Source organism: Marmota monax, unplaced genomic scaffold (genome assembly GCF_021218885.2).
Source record: "Marmota monax isolate L192 unplaced genomic scaffold, Marmota_monax_Labrador192_F-V1.1 WCK01_AAM20220418_F8-fsc00001, whole genome shotgun sequence".
Classification (NCBI taxonomy): domain Eukaryota; kingdom Metazoa; phylum Chordata; class Mammalia; order Rodentia; family Sciuridae; genus Marmota; species Marmota monax.
The window spans coordinates 40,901,852-40,925,361 of record NW_026693777.1 but is presented as its reverse complement, the minus strand read 5'-3'; the positions used below and the strand labels follow the sequence as shown (position 1 = coordinate 40,925,361).

At 34.9% G+C, this 23,510-nt stretch overlaps 1 protein-coding gene across 1 annotated transcript in view; it reads right to left on the bottom strand.

Moving 5' to 3' along the window:
* The window catches only part of Fam98b (family with sequence similarity 98 member B), a 30,509-nt gene extending 10,517 nt beyond the window's left edge, over nucleotides 1–19,992 (bottom strand). The window contains exons 1-6 of the mRNA XM_046460828.2: nucleotides 19,859–19,992; nucleotides 10,886–11,031; nucleotides 9,271–9,405; nucleotides 5,142–5,320; nucleotides 2,657–2,737; nucleotides 1,627–1,743 (exon numbers count right to left, since the gene is read on the bottom strand). Coding sequence (XP_046316784.1) covers nucleotides 1,627–1,743; nucleotides 2,657–2,737; nucleotides 5,142–5,320; nucleotides 9,271–9,405; nucleotides 10,886–11,031; nucleotides 19,859–19,929 — 729 coding nt within the window. The 5' untranslated portion in view covers nucleotides 19,930–19,992. The remainder of the gene's footprint in view (nucleotides 1–1,626; nucleotides 1,744–2,656; nucleotides 2,738–5,141; nucleotides 5,321–9,270; nucleotides 9,406–10,885; nucleotides 11,032–19,858) is intronic.
* Between the last annotated feature and the right edge of the window lie 3,518 nt (nucleotides 19,993–23,510).

Here is a 23,510-nt window from a genome sequence, read left to right as displayed (position 1 = left end):
GTACATGGGGTGGCCTTGCTTTACAACAACCCATTCTCACAAAAATGAATTCACTTCTGCAAGACCAAACCCACTCAAGACCAGCACTAATCCATTCAAGAGGGTGGATAATCTAATTACTTTCCACTAGGTCCCACTTCTTCTTCTTCTTCTTTTTTAAAATATTTTCTTAGTTGTCAATGGACTTTATTTATTTATATGTGGTGCTGAGAATCGAAACCAGTGCCTCACACATGATAGCCAAGTGTTCTACCACTGGGCTTCAAAACCAGCCCTACTAGGTCCCACTTCTTAAAGGTTTCATTATCTTAACACCACCACACTGGGGATCAAGATGCCAGCACATGCCCACTTGGGGGGCAAACCATATCCAAAACAAAGCCCTACATAAGCAGCCCCAACTGATATTAACACAAAACAGAAGAACTACCCACTTAATTCAAAAAATGAAAATAATACCTGAACTTCACTTGCATCAAGTAACAGGTACCAACCAGATTTACCCTTCGACATGAAATAATTTTTTAAAACTGGGTAATTCATACGTACAAATGACTTTCAGATAGTGGACAACAAGGAGTCTAGAATGGTGATCCTTGAAAGAAGGTAAGTTCTATAATTGTCCCTTTTTACTGCCTGGAAAGTATCCAGGCTGTGATGCAAGTTAGGTTAGGGATATTTTAATCGGCTTTTTCACTGCTATGACTAAAAGATCTGACAAGAATTTTAAAGGAGGAGACTTTTATTTGGGGGCTCATAGTTTCAGAGATCTCAGTCCACAGATGGCCAATTCCATTCTTTGGGGCCCAAGGGCAGGTAGAATCTCATGATGGAAGGGGGTAGCAAAGGAAAGCAGCTCAGAACATGGCATCAGAAAGCAGAGAGAAAGAGCTCTCTTGACCAGGGGCAAAATAAATACCCCAAAGACCCACTTCCTTCAGTTATACCCTACCTGCTACAGTTAACCACCCAGTTAATCTCTGTCAGGGGACCCAGACACTGATCAGGTTAAGGTTTTCATAACTTGATCATATTAGCTCTAAACTTTATTGCATTGTCTCACACGTGAGCTTCTGGAGAACACCTAATATCTAAACCATAATAGGGAGGATCCCAAACTAAATCTGAATACAAATTAAACACCTAAAATGGGAGTGATGGGAGACGCTTTCTAAAAAGCTCTCTGAAGGGATTCATAAATGGGAATTCCCCTCTCCTGAAACCTCCTTTTCAAATAAAACACATACCCCACCTACCCAGTTTTAAGAAACTTTTAAGAACTGTTCAGGCATCAGTACGATCTGTCCCATTCCTATATTCTACTTTCTTAATAAGTTACTAATTATCTCATAGGATGCCTCCTTTGCAATGGCATATTCTGACATAAATCACACCATCTATGAATTTAAAACAAATATGAAAGCCTGTGGAAAAATTAAGTTTTTGCAAACAGGAATGTGTGCAAGACTAGGATCATTTTATATAAGAGGCCAGTAGTTGACCTAGACATGTGGTTCAGATTAGTGATAAGGAACAAATGTGGTACAGTTGCATAATAGCAAACAAGATCTTGAAGAGCTGTCACAGGATACCACCTACAGGATACAAATGGGAAAACAGCCTTACCTTTGCTCTATCAGACCATCCAAAGGACTGCACTGTCACATCTAATCGTTTCATTAACATGCGGCGGCGGCATTCATATTCACAGGAAAGGGCATCATTAATTCTTTCCAGTTGTTCCTAAGGAATTTGGAACAAAATCATAAACTTCAGACTCATTCTACACAGAAACCTAAGAATTAAGTACTTCCTGCTAATTCAAAGTATACTATACTTAACCATTTTCTAATTCCCTTTAGACTTTGTGGTGAATTATTTAAATAATGAACATCTGATAGAACATTTATGATATTCAGAAGATATTAAACAAGTTTATCTTCAATTAAACATATTAAGTAAAAACTCTACTTTCCATGTAGTATGGACCAATATAGAAAAAATATACCAGTAATTTCTCTTCTCATCAGCTTTAAAAATATTATCTTTTTGAAATCATAACTACACTAACAGATTGGGCAATTTCAATACTCTTGACCAGGTATGTTTTCACTTAATAATTTGACTGAAGAAATGTTTATATATATTACTCTAGAATATCAATCCATTTTGATTCTCCAAAATAACATGCATGCTATGCATTGTAAAACCTGAATGTCCATTTACAAAATTAAGTCATTATATGGTTCATATATTATTTGCCCCCCCCCCAAAGTTTCCTGTGTTGGAGACTTTATCTGAAGGTTGGCAGTATTGGGAAGCAGTAAGAGAATTAAAAAATATGGCCTAGTAGAAGATCCTTAGGTCAACTGGGGTTGCCCCTGAGAGGGACTGTGGGACCCCAGCCTCTCCGGCTTCCTGTTTGACAATGTGATATCTCCCTTCAACTACCATCCTTGCAATCATTAGGTTACAAAGCCAAGAGGCAGCCCTTGCAAGAGCCTACACCATGCTGTATGGACATTCGGGCTCTAAGACTGAGATAGATAAAGCTCTTTTCTTTATAAAGTTATTCTGACTTGAGTATTTCAATGTAGTAACAAAAAATTAACTAATACAATCATATGCACCAAACTAAAAAGAAAAGAAGATTTACCGCCTGTTCCAGACTTAAATCAATTTTTAGCAGTGGTTTTCCCACATGATTTTTCTGGACTTTAGAGAGAATATCCTTTACCTAAAAGTAAATACAAAAAATTGTGAAAATGTATATACTTAATTTAAAAACAAGCTTATTCTGGTTTGAGTGTTGTTTTGAACATTAGAGAATAAATAAAATGTTAAAGTGATATAATTAAAATACACCTTCACAAATCAGGAAAGAGTACCATTACTATCTTTTTCAAATAAGCACCAGTTATATTGATTCAAGTTACAGAAGATCTTTCCAATAAGAAGAAATAGTGTACAGAGACTAAGGTACTTATTAAAGGGTTCTACTATGAGAAATTGGGTCTTATGTGAAATAATTTTGGAGTTTCTTCTTAAGATGGCAATCTCTTACTTCCTGGTAAATTCTCAAAGAGGATACTTACACATTTAACAAGCATACTGATTTTTCTCAAATACTATGTGCACATTCTAATTGTATTTATTCTGGTTTCATTGTTCAGCAAGACAATATAAAAATGTCAATTATTGTTACCACATACACATTTTCATTACTTTTGCAAAGTCACTGATTTAAATTACTTAAAACATTTATTTTGGTAAGCAAGATATTTGGCATTTACTTTTTCTTTAGTAGTATCAGGAGCTATCCAATAATAATAATCTATCCTGAATAAAACGACCACAGAATGACAGCCTAAGTAGGCTCACCTTCCTAACTAGAGAATCTTTCACTAGCTAAAGAAAATGTTTCAAAAATAAATGAAATATTTAAAGTTTCTTAGTTATAAGGTAGTAACAGAAGATAATCAGGAGCAGTTCAGATTTTAAGGAGAATGAAGCTTATTTAATTAATGTTGGGGGCACTCCTGAAGAAAAATAATTCAAAATCACATTGGAAGATGGGGTAGTAATAGGAAATGACTGTAAATGAACATGAGGTTTCTTTTCACAGTGATGGAAGTGTTCTAAAATTAGATTTTAGAGATGGTTGTACAATCTGGTAAATATACTAAAATTCATTGATTATATATTTAAGATGAAATGAATTTCATGACATGCAAATTATATCTAGAAAGTCATATTTTAAATTAGCTTAGAAAGTACCTATGCAAATGAGACCCCAGAGTTTAAGCTTCACTAGCTTAGTAGCAATCTACCTCTATACCAATGATATTGACCTGATCTTTACATATCTTATGGAATTAATTATTTTCTTAAAATATGTCATTTCTACAAATTCCACTCATGGTAAGTAATGTCAATTTTATGTTATTTTATACATTATTTATTTATTTTTGTACTGGGGATTGAACCCAGGGGCACCTAACCACTGAGCAATATCCCCAGCCCTTTTTTATTTTGAGACAGGGTCTCACAATGTTACCTAGGACCTTGCTTGGCTAGCCTTGAACTTTTGATCCTCCTACCTTAGACTTCCAAGTCACTGGGATTAAGGCATACACCAGGTTTTAACTCCTCACTCCAGAGGGATTCTGAATGCACACATATAGTTTCCTACATGTAGCCACCCTCAGATATTCACATTCCTTGTTATGGAGTGAGTGAAGATCATAGGCTCTGGAAAGTGCCTATATGAACATATGTTCAAACCTCAGGTTTTTACCACTACTTGGAAACTTGCTTATTTAAATTATTAAATCTTTCAATACCTCAGTTTTTTCCCATAGAGGTTATTATCTCATGTGTAATATGAGAATTAGATGAGTTATACATATAAGCATTTAGAACAATAAATGATACCTATTTGCTGTTATACCTTTGAACAGCTTTAGATTGTATTGTAAAAAATTTTCCCCCAATGATAATAAGTTGTCTTCTGGGCACACATCACAGTAGAAGAAAGAAAATAGAGAAATTTTTAGTTTTAATAGGAAGTGAGTGGTATAGAAAGCCTTTTTAGGTAAATAGGCCAGAAGACCATTAAAAGGGAAAAAGCATGAGGTATGAGATTTGTACTTGTCTTTAACTATTCTGTCAGAATACTCATTTATACATTCATTATGTAATAGTCACTTACTAAACACTTGTCAACAAAAAAACTTTTTACTCAGAGCCAAAGAAACCCCACTGTAACATCCATTGGGAAAAAAGTTTAGTTTCTCTTTTGACTTTACAGAAAAACTATCCTTCTTTCATTATACTGTATTATATCACTGATTAGTAACAGAATCTTTAAATTTGAAAAGTTATTTCTATTATGGCAAACTCTAGCCAAGCCTAACAGCACTCACATGTTAAAATCTGATTCTTAAATATTAGCCATAGGCAAAATTAAGTCACATGGACATTAAGTCCAAATCCAAAATTTAGTTTATATGAAGACAAATTTGTCTTGAAATGATAATGTATATTTTACTCTTAAAGGAAAGGCTTTCATTTTAATTCAGCATTTATATGTTAGTATTTAGCTAAATTTGGAGAAAATAAAAATAAAACAAATACAATACCTTTGATTCCACTTGGTTTAGCATAAGTGGAATGTCGGAAGTGGTTGACTTGGGAACACCAAGAGAATCACATATAACTTGAACTTCCTGATAAATTTCACTGTTTTTATCTAACTGAGAATTTTTACGTTTCTTCTTCTGCAATATCTGTGAAGCTTGAAGTTCTGTACTTAAAAATACTATAACAAAAAAAGGTTAAAACAAATGTTATTATCTGCACCAAATATCTTAAATAAAATAAGTATCAACAATACCAAAACCAATATTCCCTTACAAAGAACCAAAGAGCAATACCAACATTTGCAGAACACAGTAAACTGTGTTAAGGCAGCAGAGGTAAATGGGACACAACTTACCTAAAGCTACATAAAATACTCTTTCAAATTTGTACTGTACTTTAAATGGCTAATTGTTTTTCACATTGGAGAAGCCTGAGCAGCTCCCTCTAGAGTCAAGCATACAAGGCTCCAGGTCCCTCCAAAGGAGAAGCTTCACTTTTCATCTATTTTACCTGTATAGATTTACTCTAAGACTTAGTTTGAATAAATGAATGAGTAAAAAAAGGGGGGGCACTAAAAATAAAAATGAAAATGAATTTATTTAATACCATCAAGTAAAAGAGGAATGAATGAATGACTTATTATATTCTCCTTGATTTTGCACTAGCTGGCTGCAGTTCCATTTTAATTAATACAGTAAATGATCTACAATGCTATTTCAATGTACCTACACATTTTGTTCTGAGTCAGGCACAGTGTATACAATGGAGTTGTAACATCAGAGAGACTGCCTACCCTTAAAGAATTTAAAATCCAGTAGAAAAGACCTACCAAAAAATTAAGAATGTATGAGACTTTACTAACACATTCTCTTATGACAAAGCACTGGGCTAGGAGAGAATGTGTAGCTCTAACTCATCTATACATGGACGGAACAATGTGAGTCAGGAAAGATCACATGAAGCTGTTCACAACTCCCTCTCCTTTCACTATTCTATTCTATTCTTTCAAAAGCCATATTTAAGAAAATTACTAAAAAATCTTTGATGGATAGTCTTATTTTAAATTAACTTTTCACTACAACAGTTATGATATTGTTTTTGTCCTTAGTTAAAATTGACAATACACAAAAGCCACAATTTAATATAGCAGTTTCAAATTCAGCTGAGAACACAATATCTAGGAAATATAGATACCAAGATCCCATCCTCAGAGATTCTAAATGAACAGAGATGAAGCAGAAGTTGGACATCTGTGTAGTTTGTTTTAGAGTCAAGGTGACTCTCATGGAGAGAGAAAAAACACTAATTTTCTATGCAATCTACATATTACAGTCTAAAGAGCCAAATACCAAAAAGTTACAACCAGTATCTACCATACTTCATTGATGAGGACTACACTAAGGACCCTCTGATTTAAAAACCTCATTAAAAGAGATTACTAGTTCTTCAGAAATGTATCGTATCTCTGGAAGTCTGCATTTGTTCTGCAGAAGCATGCTCTAAGCAATAGTTCAATCAAGAGTTTAGTCTAGTACTTATAAAACTAACCTATGCAGAGTATAAACAATACAGGGAAAAGTAAGTTGTCTTCCCACCACAGTAAATTATGCATGTTCTATGTTGCTTTTTACTACTAACGTATCTCAGAGATTACTCCATAAAAGCACATTTGATCTATTTTCATTTTTCCTAACGACTAGATTGTGATATCACTGCATAAATGCACCATCCCCATTTAACTATTTGTGGACACTCAGGTTTCCAGTCTTCTTGATATCACAATGTTGTAATAAACATCCTTTTCATTTATCTTTCAATATTTAGGGCATTCGATATGTATTCAGAGACAATGAATTACCAGGTCAAAGAGAGGTGAGTTTTTAACTATGATTTTGAAAAGCTGTCCTCCTAAGAGGCTACACCAGTTATTTGACCCCCATAGCATGTCTACAGTATATAAGAATTTGTTATCCTACACACTTGTATTATTTTATTTTTATAATGCCTTGATTTTGAAAAATATTGTGCATCTTTTCACTTTATATGCAATTTTAAAATTCTTTTTCTTGCAGGGTGTGGTGGCACACACCTGTAATCCAAAGAGGCTGAGGCAGGAGGATTGCGAGTTCAAAGCCAGCCTCAGCAACTTAGCAAGGCCCAAGCAACAGAGCAAGACCCTGTCTCTAAATAAAATATCTTAAAAAGGGTTGGGGATGTGGCTCAGTGGTTGAGTGCCCCTGGGTTCAATTCCCAGTACACACACACAAAAAATTTTTTTTTCTTTAGAATACATGTTCACGTCTTATATACTTTATACATTTTTCTAGTGAAGTTCTCATGTTTTCCTCTTGATTCATTAAAGCTTTTCCCATAGGAAGGAATTTAGCCCTTTTTATTTTAAGCACACTACAAACATTCCAGGAGCAACAGCAAGATTATTATATGACTAAATATGATTCAAACAGCTAACTATAACTATACTTCAGTTAAACTAAAGATAAAGAGTAAATTTTGGTAAGACTGTGAATTGATTTCTGAAGCAAAATATGGCAATATAACTAGACAAGAGATTTTTTTAAACGTTCATAGTCTTTGTCTAAGTAAAAGTAACCAGAAACACAAATTGTTTTAAAATAGAAAAAAAAATTCAAATACCTCCAAACTTGAAATCTATTAACTAAAAATATTATGCCAATAAAAAGTAATATAGTTAATTTAAATCAATTTGATAAAAAAAAAAAAAAAAAAACTGCTGGGCATAGTGGAGTCCACATATGTAATCCCAGCTACCTGGGAGGCTGAGGCAGGAAGATTGCAAGTTCAAAGCCAACATTGGTAATTTAACGAGACTCTATCTCAAAATAAAATAAAATAAAAGGAGCACTTGCCTAGCATGCACAAGGTCCTGGATTCAATCACCAGTACCATAAAATAATAACAACAGGAAGTGAGGGGGAAATGAAGAGTAGAATAATACATTAAATGAGGGGAAGAGGAAAAGGAACTGCATCTGTAACAGTTTCTCAATCATTCCTCTGTGTGTGTGTGTGTGTATGTGTGCATACACACACACACACACAAGAAAAAGGGAAAGAAAATACACCAAAAAGTTGCAAGGCACAGTGACATAAGCCTGTAATCCCAGCATCTTCGGAGGTTGAGGCAGGATTGAGAGTTCAAATCCAATTTCAGCAAAAGCAAGGCATTAAGCAACTCAGTGAGACCCTGTCTCAAAAATACAAAATAGGGCTGGGGATGTGGCTCTGTGGTCGAATGACCCTGAGTTCATTCCCCAGTACCCGCCCCCCTCAAAAGAAAATACACCAAAAGTATTCATAATTCTCTCTAGGTAGTAAAGTTATACTTTATTTTCTTCTTTACAATTTTGTCTACTTTCTAAGACTTATACCATCAGCATGTAAATTTAAAACTCTACCATTTTAGCCATTTTTAGGCATACAGCTCTGTAACAATAAGCATATTTATATTATTGCATTGCCATTATCCCATCAATCTCCAGAACTTTTTCATCTTCCCCAGTGAAACTTGGTATCCGTAAACATTAACACCCCATCACATTCCTCCTGAGCATGTATTTTTATAATAAAAAAGGACTATACAAATTTTTCTTAAAAAAAAAAAAAAACAAAACAAAACACTGACATCTTCCTGGTGCCTATAACAGTTTTTGGTACAAGAGTAGGTGATCAATAAATGTTTTTGAACAGATTATCATTCAATGCCTATCACTAAAATGAGATCTCATAATCTCCTTAGCAGTCTAGTTCCCAGAGTTTTAAATTAAATAGGACCTTGGAGATCACCAACTTTACACATCTAGTCATAAATGCTAAGAGAGGAATAAGGTGAAGGAAATAGAAAGTACAAACATAGGGCATTCTATATTAACCATAATATCCCAAGTGTTAGAGGATATACTCGTAGAATTTACTTAAATTTATTTATGCAAACATCTGAGACAGCATCATATTTTAAGTCAAATACTAAAACATTTTCAACAGATAAAATGAGTAATGTTTCATTAATGAAACTGCATAAATTTTGGCTTGAAAATAACAAAACCAGATCAAACACATGCATTTAAATGTCCAAGGAAATATAACTTACATAGAAGTTTCAAACAGTCATCCTTGTTTTTTAAACGGTCTTTAATATCTCCTGATATGAGAACAGAATATGGACATGCCATTTCTTTTAAAAAACCACTTATCTCAAGTTGGAAGCTCTCTAGGTCATCTCTCCCTTTAAAAAAGAAAAATCATAATACATTTACTAAGTACTTACCATACAAGCCAATACTATGAAATCTACCTCATTAATTTCAATTTTATATTCAATTCTAAATTTTCACTTTCACATTTAATCCTTAGATGTGTAACTACAAAGCTTAGGCTAAGGCAACTAATTTCCATACAATGTGTGTGTGTGTGTGTGTACACGCATGCTCAAGTGTTTAGGCTTAAATTTAAGAACAAAAATATCAATTTAAGAACATCTGTAATAACAAGATTGCAAACACTTATATTTAAATCTCTGACAAGTTTTGTCCAATGAACTCTCCATAAAATCAGGTAAACTGGAAATATTTGGAATTAGCAACTGAAACACTTAAAACATTATTAGATCTACAATTATTGTAACTGGCTTCAGAGTAAATTACCCATTTCTTTTTTATTTCTAACCAGATTATTAAATGCAATCATTTAATTAAGTTTATTATCTTTAATTCACAATGTAATTATGTAGGAACTTGTGCCTTGTTTTGAATTCACATTATTTTACTTTGTTTCACAGGAATTCTGTTAAATTTGTTGCTTGTTTTCTTTTGTGTTTGCAGTGCTAGAGATGGAACCCGCTACGGAAGTACTCTACCACTGAGCTACATTCGCAGCCCAACTTCTGTTAAATTTGGCAAGGAAAAAAATAATTTCAAAGGACAGCTTTAGAAGGGAAGACTATTTTGTTCCCTAGCAAATGCCCAATAGTTTTTCATGTTTTATTTTCTAACACTGTCTGAAATTATACCAAAGATTAGGCGGAGAGAGGGCAGGGGCAGGTGGGTGGTGCATGACTGTAATCCCAGCAGCTCAGGAAGCTGAGGCAGGAAGATCAACAGTTCAAAGCCAATCTCAGCAAGGCAATTCAGTGAGACCATGTCTCTAAATAAAAAATACAAAAAATAGGGCTGGGGATGTGATTCAGTATCGAGTGCCCCCAAGTTCAATCCCTGGTACCAAAAAATAAAATAAAATAAAAAAAGATCCACAAGGACTCCAGTTACCAAGATGATAATAAACTGAACAAGCTTTGAGTCAGGGCATATTTTTATAAAAGTATTTCTATATAAATACATGCCCTGAGTTTCAGGCTTAGGAATAAAATTTAAATTAGTGATTACATATATATAAAATTAGTTCAAAACTGAGTCATATTAAAAAAATTTTTTAAAATAACCAAATTCAGACTTTTTTTGCTAAAGAACAATACCAGAGTCAACACGGCAGATAAACAGTATTATTCATAATTTTACATCAAATTTGAGAATCAGTTTTGTATTACCATAAAATTCAAATCAAGATTTTTAATATCCCATACTGAACTTCTCCCCATTAGCAATTTTTCTTTCTACTGTGATCCCATAATTAATAAAATTATAAATTATGAGCTAGCAGTTTATTTTATTACTAATAATAGAAAGGTAAATAAAACTAAATGACAATACCAGTTGAAGTGATACTTTCTTCCAAGTTGCACAATGATTTTATTTGAGAGCCTAACCAAATACAGAGCTCTGAAAATTCAGGTGAAGACAGTCCACCTTCTGCTGCCTTGGTAAGGGCTTGTTCTTCTAACAGTGGTCCCTTATACCTAGAAAGGAAGAAAAGGCAATTAAAAAAGAAAAGAAAAAAAATCTAATATTCTCTATCAAGGCCTATTCAGGCTTAGGAATGAAATTTAAATTAGAGATTACATGTATATAAAATTATATGCTATCTGTTTCGGTACATAAAGATATTAGAACACAGGGAATAAAAATACTAATTTACAGAATTGTCTATGGCTGCTTTCATACTACCACGGCAGATGTGAGCAGTTATAACCAGGTCATTGATCAGTAAAGCCTATAATGTTAACTATCTGGCCTTTTACAGAAATAGTTTGCCAATTCTTACTCTATACAAATAGTATTTGGCTTTTTCCCCCATATTTTAACATTTTACCATAAAACTATCTAAACTGTCAATATTACAGATAATACAAAGTCAGATAATAGAAATTTTTTCAGTTTTATACTAGTTCCAAAAATAAGATTTATAGTGAAAAAAAAATACGGGCGCAAATTTTAAATTTCAAAAACCTAAACCTGAAAAATACCTATGAGATCAATTTAACCTAAATCATTTTTTTCACTTCACAATTTTATACTTTTAAATACTTTTGCAAATGTATTTGACAGGAACCTTAAAGTTTCAAAATACCTTACTATCTTAATTGAATTAGATATCAATTTTCTTTTATTGTTCTTTCTGCAACTTTTTAAAATGTCATAACCTCACAATTTTAATGTATTTTATATGTTTTAATCTACTGCAGTTATTGATATTTAAATTGTTCTAACTTCATTAGTAGGAGCCCATTCATATGGCCAGTGAGTCCTATGACTTATTCTTAGTAGTCTTTAAATACTTTCCTTGCTTTCTATGACAAGATGTTCCTGCCCTAGTCCTGCTGTAGTCAGACATCTCTCCAAGAGTCCCTCGTCCTTTTTAATGGCATTTAGAGTATATTATCTGTTATTACACATTGGTCATTGTTTCCACATATTTGAGGGGAGGGGTTACTGGAGTTTGAGCCCAGGGCTTTGGGCAAGCTAAGCATGCATACTACCACTTAGCTATACCCCTAACCCCTGTATGTCTTTTTAAGAGAAATTAAATCAGGAATACATATTGCTATTTCCAATCTGAATTTGCAACTGTGAGGTTTTTACTTGTTTTATATTTATTTTCTTTTAAAATGAAAATTCTAATGACATTTGCATAATCCCATTAGATATAAAATAGATATAAATTACCTAGTTTTAGAATAGGAAATCCAGCAATATTAACAACATTACAGAAAATAGTTTAAGTTTTTGAATCAATTAATTATCCCTGTGGGTCAAATTCCTCTACTGTGATTAATCCCTGTAAATCAAATTCAACTTTTCAGTGGTTTTATTTTTGAGAAAATTTTTATTTCACTCTCCCAATGGCATTTATTAAGATACACTGTTATTGCCACTGTTCCAGAAAGGGAAATATGGATTTCTGATATTACAGATATTAGCTATTGCTTATTTGGAAACTGTTGGTGACTGCTCTTTGGTGACTGCTCTGCCCAAACCTTGCTGTCTATTCTGCAATATGCAGCTCTGTCTGGTTCTACCATTCACTCTGATTCATAGATTACTCCGATTAGTGGGCTACATATAACATTCAGCCTCTCCTTGGATTCCAACATACTCAGGTTACCATAATAATCCCAACTTCTGTTTCATGTCACCTATTGGTGTATACGCTCAAAACATTAAGTCCCATTGGAACAAAAACAGAACAGAAAGTGCAAGTCCATGAGAGGAATTTGCCTTGATATGTTGTACTCATATCTGGCTGAATTTATGTAGCACAATGTGTGAATAATGCTTTCAATTCCCTTTCACTGTATATACCAGAACAATTTGCTATCAATTAACAAAATGTTTGAATTTTAATTGTAATATTTTAGAAAAATGTCTGGAGACAAACTCTTCAATTGGACAAATTCTTCAATTAAATACATCTGAGAAGTAAACTGTCCAATTAATCCAATTTTTTACATTTAGAATATATTCCATTAAGACTGTACAGAAAAACAGTTTATTTCCAGGCAATTACTCCATCTACTCAATATACCAATAGACACTTGATTCATTGTGCTTTAATTTTTAGGGATTTTTTAATATTTTAAAATTATTTTTATTTGTTCTCTTTAGTTATACATGACAGTAGAGTATAATTTGACATATGTATACAGACATGGAGTACATCTTATTTTAATTAGGCTCCCAATCTTATGATTGTAAATGATGTAGAGATTCACTGTGGTGTGTTTATTTATGTATGTAGGAAAGTTAAGTCAGACTGATTCTATTGTCTTTCCTATTTCCTGTCCCTCCAACCTTCCCTTAATTCCCCTTATCGAATTTATTGAACTTCTATTCTTTTCCACACCCTTTTGTTGTGTCAGCATCCACGTATCAGAAAGAACATCTGACTTTTGGTTTTTACGGATTGATTTATTTCACTTAGCTATGCTAAGTCTCCAGATCCACCCATTTCCAGCAAATGTCACAATGTCATTCTTTTTATGGCTGAGTAATATTCCATTGTGTATATATACCACATTTTCTTTATCCATTCATCCATTGTAGGGCACCTGGGTTGATTCCATAGCTTGGGATTTGTTTTGTTTTGATTTCATTTTTATTTAATTCTGCTTTATAATTATATAAAATATTTCTGTGGATTTAAAGTCTAATTTACAAAACAAGGTACATTCACACAAATCTAGTTCACAATCTTAATCTTATTCTATTGCCTATGCTCTGCCTCCCATCCAACATGTAACCATATTTACAAGTTTGGGGTTATACTTCTATAATAGTTTTAAAAATAATACAAGCATATATATTTTTCTCCTTTTTAAGATAATACTGTTCTATTCCTTCCTTCAAACATACATGCTCATACATATATTTGCATTTACTAGAGATGAATACTTACAGATAAATTTCAATCATTTTTACAGCTGTGTATTATCTGTCTGAATACATCATATCTTCATCAGCTTCTAATGAGGATATCCTGGTAGTTTCTACTATTTTGTTATTATAATTTGGCAAAGTTTCATCAGTGTATATTTGGGATAGATTCCTAAAGGTGGGATTTTGGGATCAAAGAGTATATAGATATATAATTTTGTTAGACATTATTAAATCTTCATTATTAAATCTTCCTCTACAGGAGTTGTACTATCAAGGTATCTATCACTGTCTGGTAATTCACTGAAAATATCAAACTTGGAATTCTGACTATGTGGTAGGTCAATGTAGTTTTAATTTACATTTCTTTTATAAGCAAGGCTATGTGTCTCTGCATAAGTTTAAGTCATTTGCATTTGTTTTTCTCTGAATTCTCCAGTTGTATCACATGGGGAATATTTTCTAACTCCCACTTTGCAGGTAAAGAAATTAAGACTTAACAAGGTGAGGATACCTGCCTTAAGTAGCAGGCCAGGCACAATGCTAGTCATATATAATTCATTCAATCATTATAACAATGCTTTGAGGTGGTATTATCCTAATTCTATAGGACTATAAAATAAGCAAATAAACAATGGCATTAGGATTTAAGTGAATTTAGCCCAAATACTCCGTATGAACTCAAACATCTGTCAACACCTATAAGGAAACTAAGCAACTAACATGACCCAGATGATTCAGCAAATAAAAGGCAGAACTGGGACTGCACCCCCAGCCCAAGGCTGCTTTCTCTATGTCTCACCTCTTCCTCCATATCATACAATGATTTTCATTGAGACTTAATAGTAAATGTCTTATTTCCCCCATTTGCTTTCATTTCTGCAATAAAATAATCATAAACTCCTGAATAAATGTTAACTAATTCATATTGGTAGATGTAAGTCAATTTTCATTGAAATGCCATTTATCAAATTCAATAAAAACTGCTCAAATCACCAAAGGAAAAAATTCATAATATTTAATGCCTTAGCTAATCAAGTAAGGTAAAAATAAAAAGAGGAAAACATAAATACATTTAACAAATCTGAATATCTAATAATTGTAACAGTAGCTAACACAAACTGCTTACTTAGGCTAGCCCTAAGTGTTATGCATATATTACCTCATTTAATTGCTATAATACCTATTAGAGTAGGTACTATTCTTAACCTCATTTTACAGATGAGAAAACTGAAGTACAGAGAGAGAACTTCCTTGGGACTGTCATAATCATAGCTAACTGGCTAGGAACTGAGCCATACACTCTATTGCTACAGCCCTATGTTCTTTTTTTTTTTTTTTAAAGAGAGAGAGAGAGAGAGAACTTTTTAATATTTATTGTTTTAGTTTTCGGCGGACAAACATCTTTGTTTGTATGTGATGCTGAGGATGGAACCCGGGCCGCAGGCATGCCAGGCGAGCGCGCTACCGCTTGAGCCACATCCCTACTTCCCCTACTGAACTGTCGCCATTCAGAAACATATCTAATTGTTTTACATAATAGAAGTATCTGAAAATATTCTGCTAGATAATTGAATAAGAGTAGGAAATAGTATATCAGACTAGAGCAATGCTTCTTAAACTTTCATATGCATATTGATCTCCTGAGGGTCTTGTTAAAATAGACTAATTCAGCAGAGCAATAGTGAGATCTAAGATTCTGTATTCCTAATTCCCAGGTGATATCAATGCTGCTGGTCCACAGACCTCTCATTAAACAGCACAGTACTAAGAAACTTTTTTTTTCACTTAAATATCTCTCAATGTTTGTCATCACTGCTCATTGTTTTTACCCTTGTAGATTAGGAGAAATTACAGCAGGAATTCAAGTCTATTTATGCCATATTTAGCAACTGTTTAGTGCTTATCACTACTACTACTGCATGCTTGCTTTGATTTCCCAATGCAATTCTGCTATTTACTGAGAATAGCCATGCTCTTAGTTTGTTCTATACATTCCTATTAGGAAAGTGATATTGTTATTCCAAACACTGGTGACACCCCTCCTAAGCCTAGATTATCTCCCCACCAGGGCCTCTTACTGGAACCATTGGTAGTAGTCTGGCACCACTTCAAGCTAGGTGATCCACATCTTTCCATTAAGGATACTGGCACCTTTCCTCAGAGAGAAAGACATCCAGGGCCTTACTTACTTTCTGTTTATTTTCACCAGCTAACATAACATGAGATTGCGTATTTTCCCCTGTCATTTGCCAACCTGACTAGTCGAGCCTCTGATTCAGCTCTCCACCCCTACCTGCTTCCCATCTCTTCCACTGTGTTCCACCCATAAACAACTCATATTTTGTCAATATCACTCAAAAAGTTTATCCCTACCACTTCTAGCTTTCCTTATTTTTATTCTCAAATTGCACAAGATCGGTTGATAGGTTTTTGTCCTCCTTGCTTTCCAAGACAGTATCCAAATCACTGCTCCTGCTCTCTCAAAAGGTCTAGCCAGTCAGATCTACGACCCTCTTCCACTTGTATTTTTCATCTATCAATCTCCTGGACACTCAACATTCCCTTTTATCACCTTTCCTCTCCACCTATATTCTTGCCATTATAATGAGTTTATTCAAAGTCCATATGTATATCCTATCTGGTACTCTGAACTCGCAATTTCCTAATTTCCTTTTTACCAACCTTCTTTACCTTATATCAATCAGCTATCTCCTGGACCTTGCCTTCGCTACACCTACTCCACCTCCCAAATCACAAATTCAAACACATCACTCCCTCACCACAACCTACTACATCTATCCTTCCAGCTTGCCTTTTTGACTACTCACCTACAACTACTCTTTGATCTCACTACTTCCATTCCATTGGTCCTTCTACATTCTATTTACTAGCTCCCTCCTTTCTTCACTTAATTTCCTATTCAATTTAGATTCTACAGTGTCATTTCACTTTGGTGCTTAATATTAACTAAAGAAATGAATCCCTGAAATCTAATATCCAATTACTCACTAAGTCTTATAATGTACTTCTTTTCATATTCACTGCCACTAAACAATGTCTCAGGCCACTAAATTCTCCAATTCATTTGCTGAGAGACGTACCTTTCCAAATAGATATATAATCACTCCCTTTTTTATTTAAAAACCCTTCTGTCATATTCCATTGCTGTTAAAGAATAAAATCTATAACAAAGCCTAAAAAGTTGCTGCATGTGCTAGTCCTCACCTGACTCTTGCTTCCAATCTCCCACCACTGTGTCCCTTGCACTCTGCCTTCCTACCACATGAAGTTACTTCCTTTTCTTCTAATACAACATGCTCCTTCCTACTTCAAGGTCTTCATGTTTTGTTCTCACTATAAGGACACCTTTATCCTCCTTTTCCATCACGTACTTAACTTCTATTCTCCCTTCCTATTTTGTCCCAAAAGTCAATTACTCAGGAACCTACCACTAAGCTTTCTAAAATATTACTATTCCTTTCATTTGAAGTACTCGTTACAGTTTATGATTATTTGTGTGACCCTGTCTGTTTTTGCCCTTGACTGTAAGCCCAACAGGGACAAGAACCAAGACTACTGTGTTCATCACCAATACCTCAGAACAGTGCTCAACATACAGTTGTGTTACCTTCTATAATAGTAGCTCTCAATCTAAGCTGTGAAGCTTTGTAAAAATATTCAAGTCTGTACTGCACCTCTGCAGATGATCATTCAGTCAGCTGTGGTATCTGCCAGAATGGGGAACATTTTTCACAACCTCCATACATGATTTTTTTTTTTTCTGAGACAGGGTCTCACTAATTGCTAAAGCTGGCCTTGAATTTATGATCCTCCTACCTTAGCCTCCAGAGTCACTGAGATTACAGAAGGGTGCCACTGCTCCCAGTTCCATACATGACTCTAATGTATAACAAGACCTACTGGTTGAGATCCACTGTTCCACAAAATCATGAACTATTGCGAAATCATCTGCTCCAACACACTCATTTCAGAGATGAGGAAACTGAGTGATTCCAACCGTTTTCATTCATAATATACTATAACATTAAATTATTCTTTATCAGATTCCCTTTTAGTTCCTCCCATTAATTTCTTTATACAACAAACTAAAGCACCTTCACTGGTATCCTAAATGTCTAAAACCACAATAGAAAATACATTAGTCACTATTTACATGGACATTTGAAAACAGTATTAAATTATAACATATACTGTAAAAACTATTTTTTCACATTTCATTATCATGGAATTCGCATTTCAAACCCTTTTCCTCAGGTATTCTAGAAAAAAAACCAATTTTATAGTATGCAAACTCTTTTACTTCCCATACTGAATAATGTGAAACTAATTTTTCTTGATAAAAGTCAAGACTACAGAAAACTTCATTTTCCAAAACACTAAAATATAAACAGTAAGTTCAAGGAATGAAAGAAGGAATAAAAACACTGTTTTCCCTCTTTTCATAAATGATTTACAGGATCCCATTGTTCTTATTGGGAGTACTTTGGCAATCAAACTGGAGTCTAAACACTTTGAAGTATTTTAACTTCTTGTCTTCATTACTTCTTTAATCAAGTTAAGGAACAATTTCCAAGGGATTGCACATAAGTAAAAACAAAAACAAATGCCTCTTAAATAATCACTAACTGTTCCTTCATTAAACAAACATTTATTCAAGAGCTACTAACATAAAGTTCTCTAATGCAGGGTCACAGCAGAGTAGGTTTTATCTGGGTGCAACTAAAGAAGCAGTTGGTAGAGGCACAAATGCAGTTTGGGGGAGAAAAATCAAGGACATAGGGTTTCAAGTTTTACACAGTACTGCGAAGGCACAGCTCACCCCATTAAGAAGTCCTTGCATGCAGCACAGCAAAAGACTATGCAGATTGCTACACGCTTTTTAGGTTTTTAATAGGAATCTTTTCGACTCTCAAATAATCTGGTCCTATGCTTACTTCTGTGCAAGTTTCCTTTGAACTTGTCTTCATTCATTTACCCATTCACTCAGTCACCATACACGTGACAGACCCCAATCTGGGATGTTGCTGGGAGCGCAGCAGTAAACAAAACCCGGAAGGTACCAGTTTTCCAGGAGCTGATTTGGGAGGAGGGAGAAAAAGCAAGAGTGAAGTTGAAGAGACTGACAAATTGGCAAACAAGATAGGAGCAAGGGCTGTGATGAAAAACGGAATGAGCGTAGGTTATGTTGTGGAGTATAAGGACCCCGACACCTGCAAGCTGTTAACAACACTGCCACCTCGACCCCTGGGAGTTCTCATAAAAGTACTCTGAATTGTGAATAGCAGCAGGCAAGAGACTCCTTGTACCTTCCACGACTAAGTGAGTTTATAATAATCCGAAAACCTTTTCTAGCACATAAATATGTATTAGCGAACGGATTCAATGGTTCAATGCATGGACTCGAACTGAACTAAACAAAATGCTTTCTCCTGTCAAAGATGCAGGAATGATTGACTCTTGAGCCCCAAGTAAGTCCCGGGTTGTACACTGTAGGAGACGAGTCCACAGCCCCAGTTCGGGTTCCAGGACCGCCCCCGGGCGCGAAAACAACGTCAACATAAACATCACCTGCCCGCACCGGAGTGCCTGCAAGACCGGCGGTAGCTCGCCGGCTCCACGCCAGCCCATCCCGCCGGGTCCGGCTGCAGAGTTTCTAAGCAAAGAGTTTGGAAAAGGGGGCCACGCGCCCCAGCTCTCCGGCCCTGCTCCACCCTCCAAACGGATTTCTCTCCCGCCTCCCGCTTAACTCCGTCGGCGCCGGAAGCAGCAAGGCTGAGGCGGCCTGCACCGGGCCGCGCAGACTCCGCGGAGATTGACGGGGAGGAGGCTGCAGCAGCCAAACGGTAGAAAAGGTTACGTTTTCGAGGGAAAAGTCCCAAGAACACTTACCCCAGAGCCTCCAGTGTGTCTAGCACGTCCCCCTCCATGGTAGCTTCGGGACCCGGCTCCGGCCCTCTCATGGTCCTTTGGCCCAAAGCTGTTCGGCTTTCTAAAGAGACCGCCGGAAACCAACGTCACAGCGCCAAGGTTCCGGTTAGGATATAGACGGTGACTACTAAGTGCACCTCTGAACGAGGCCGCCAAGGTTCCGGGCATAAGGAAGTCCACGCTTGATTGATAGTCTAAAACCGCTTTGTATAACAGTAGTAGTTTCTTAAAACAATAATAAAAAGTAAATAATTGCAATAAAAGGAATCTTTATGTTGAAATCAAACATCAAATATTAAGTTGCTTAGGACCTCGCTAAGTAGCTGAGGCTGGCTTTGAACTTGAGATCCTCCAGCCATGTGTGCCACCAAGCCCGGCTTAGACCTCTCTTTTTGAAACAAAAATCCTGAGATGAAATTATAATTATCTCGAGTTACAATTATTAAATAATAGCATCTACTTACAAGTATAATTACTAAATCAATATACACAGCAATGCTCCGATTTTAATATAGAAGGGAAGGTAATTTATAACAAAAATATTATTTCATTATGAAACATAGAAGACCAATGAAGTGACCAGATATTTGTTTCTGTCTGTGGAATCACTTCAAATACGTATTCAAGCTATGTGTATTGCAAACAATATATGAATTGTATAAGCAACAAAAATACCAAGAGCAGAGTAAGGTACTGGATGTCAATTTATAGAATTATGACTAACCCTCCATAAAGTTCCAAAAAACAAAATACACTATTCCCTTTATTACCATTCATGGGAAATTCAATCTTTATCTAAACAATACAGAACAAAATTCCTAGATTTTAATATGTAAAAGGGAATCAGAATATTGGGTCAGATTATTATTAGCAGATATATCACCTACAGGGGTATCTCAGAAGGCCCTCTTACAGATTAAAGTCATGTAAGACATACAACTATTTACAACTATTGATTTTTTTTTTTTTGTACTGGGGATGGAATCCAGGGGTGCTTTACCACTGAGCTACGTCCCCAGGAGTTTTTATGTATTATTTTGAGGCAGTGTGTCGCTAAATTGCTTAGGGCCTCACTAAATTGCTGAGTCTGGCTTGCAATACTCCTGCCTCAACCTCCATAGTTGTTGGCATTAGAGGCATGCACCACCACTCCAGGCTAATTATTCTTGTAAAAGATTGTCATCTACATTGCAGAATACATAGCATCCCTAGCCACAGTAAAAGTCAATAATACGCTCACCTCCCAATCAGTGTTCAAAGAAAAAGCCTACTCATAAATGTGTTTCATACCCTGAGAGATGCTTGCTCATAATGTATAATGACTACTTACACGATACTGTTACTTAGTGTCCCGCAAGATTTAAATGTCTTGCACTTTAATGAATCTGAATTCATCCCCAAATGAGAGAGAATGAATGTTGCCAGTGATTATCATCTTCATCAAGGAATTGGAGAGCTATAGAGGTATTAGTCTTAGTAATCTTGACAAAAAGTGTCTGTAAAAATCTAATAGCAAGGGGATGGAGATATAGCTCAGTTGGTACAGTGTTTGCTTCACATGCACAAGGGCCTGGGTTCAATCCCCAGCACCACAAAAAAAAAAAAAATCTAATAGCAGCAACTCTGGAGGGTGAGATAGAAGGATCACAAGTTCAAAGCCAGCCTCTAAACTTAGCGAGGCCCTAAAGCAACTCGGTAAGACCCTGTCTCTAATAAAATATTTTAAAAAGGACTGGGGATGTGGCTTGTTGATTAAGCTGCCCTGGGTTCAATCCCCGGTATTAAAAAACAAAACGAACAAACAAATCTAATACCAGAGGCCTGGCATGGTGGTGCATGCCTGCAATCCCTGCAGCTCAGGAGGCTAAGGCAGAAGTGTCCAGAGTTGAAAGCCAGCCTCAGCAACTTAGCAAGGCTCTGTCTCAAAAATACAAAGGGCTGGGGATGAGGCTCAGTAGTTAAGCATCTCTAGGTTCAATAACCAGTACAAATAGCAATGAGGTAACTTTTTTTCATTAATGTTGACCTTGAGTTTTCTGCTGCAGGTTTTCATTAAAAATATATAAACAATAGAACTGAAGCACTGACAAAGGTTTTTGTTTTTGTTTTGTTTAAGCATGACAGAAATGTGAAAAGGTCTTAGACCATAAATGGAACAATTAAACTTCAAAATGAAAAACATTGAGAAAATGGAGAAGCAAAAAAAAAAAAAAAGATTCTAAACAAAAAATTTTTGATAAAACAACCACTAATCCAAGATCTCTGCTAACTCCAAATCAAATAAATACAAAGAAAATCACAATTTATAAAATTTGAAATTTAGAATAATCACAATTCAGTAAAAATACTGAACATAACAAAAGGAAAAATCTTAAAAGCAGCTAGAGGAAAAAAAACTCAAACTTCAATACCATATCATAAGCTGGCCGACTGAGGATACATCTCAGTGATAGCATGTTTCTCTAGCATGCACAAGATCCTAGGCTTGATCCCCAGCACTACAGAAAAAAACAAAAACAAAAATCATAAGCTGACCTCTCAAGAGAAACAATGGGAGCAATAAAACAATGGAATAACACCTTTAATATCTTCTAAATAACTACAGTTCTGTAACTTTACACACAGCAAAAATATCCTTAATAAGTGAAGGTGAAAATAAAGATGTTTTCAAATAAATAAAAACTGAAATACATTGTTTCAAGCATATCTATATTGAGAAAGTATTAAGAAGTTCTTCAGGTAAAAAGAAAAAAATGCCAGATGAAAACACAATGATACAAAAAGGAATGGAGAGTGCTCTTGGAAAGGATAAATATGCAAGTGAAAAATTAGGCACATATTAACTCTTTAATAGTAATGTCTTATGAAACCAGCAATAGTAATATCTTATGAAATTTAAAATATAGAGAGAATTGGGAAATGGTTGGGGGGAGTTAGCAAATAGGATTAAAGAATTGTAGGCTCTTCCATTGTCCAGGACGTGGTAAAATAAATAATTCGTGGTAGTAAATCAAGATTGCATATTGACATAATTAAGATAATCAGAAAAGGAATAATCAAATATTATTTAACTGACAACTAAGGGGAAAATAGAATAATGCAAAATATTTATTAAGTCTAAAAGAAGGTAAAACAGAAAACAAAATATTAAACCATATAATAGCTGGATAGCAATATCAATGTCAGAAAAATTAGTTATCAGTGCAAGAAGTATTATGGAGAAAGATGAGTATGGGCATTTCATGATAATATGGTCAAGACAGCAGGAAGCTCTAACAATCATAAATGTCTATTTGCTCAACAACCAGCATCCAAATATATGAATTTTAAAAACTACAGTGCCAGAGGAAAAAGTTTAACGTATGTCCCTCATTAATGATATAACAAGCTGTCGAAATTCTCAGTAGTTATCCAAAAGATTTGGAAAATGTGACTTATAAACTTGACCTAATTGATATACATAGATCACTACACCCAAAACATCAGAATATGTATTTTTTCAAGTGCTGTATCACTTATAAAACTTAATGTTTTAATAGATCCTAAAGTAAGTCTCTTCGCATTCAAAGACTGAAAGCCTAAAGAGCATGATCTCTAATTAAAGTGGGACTCA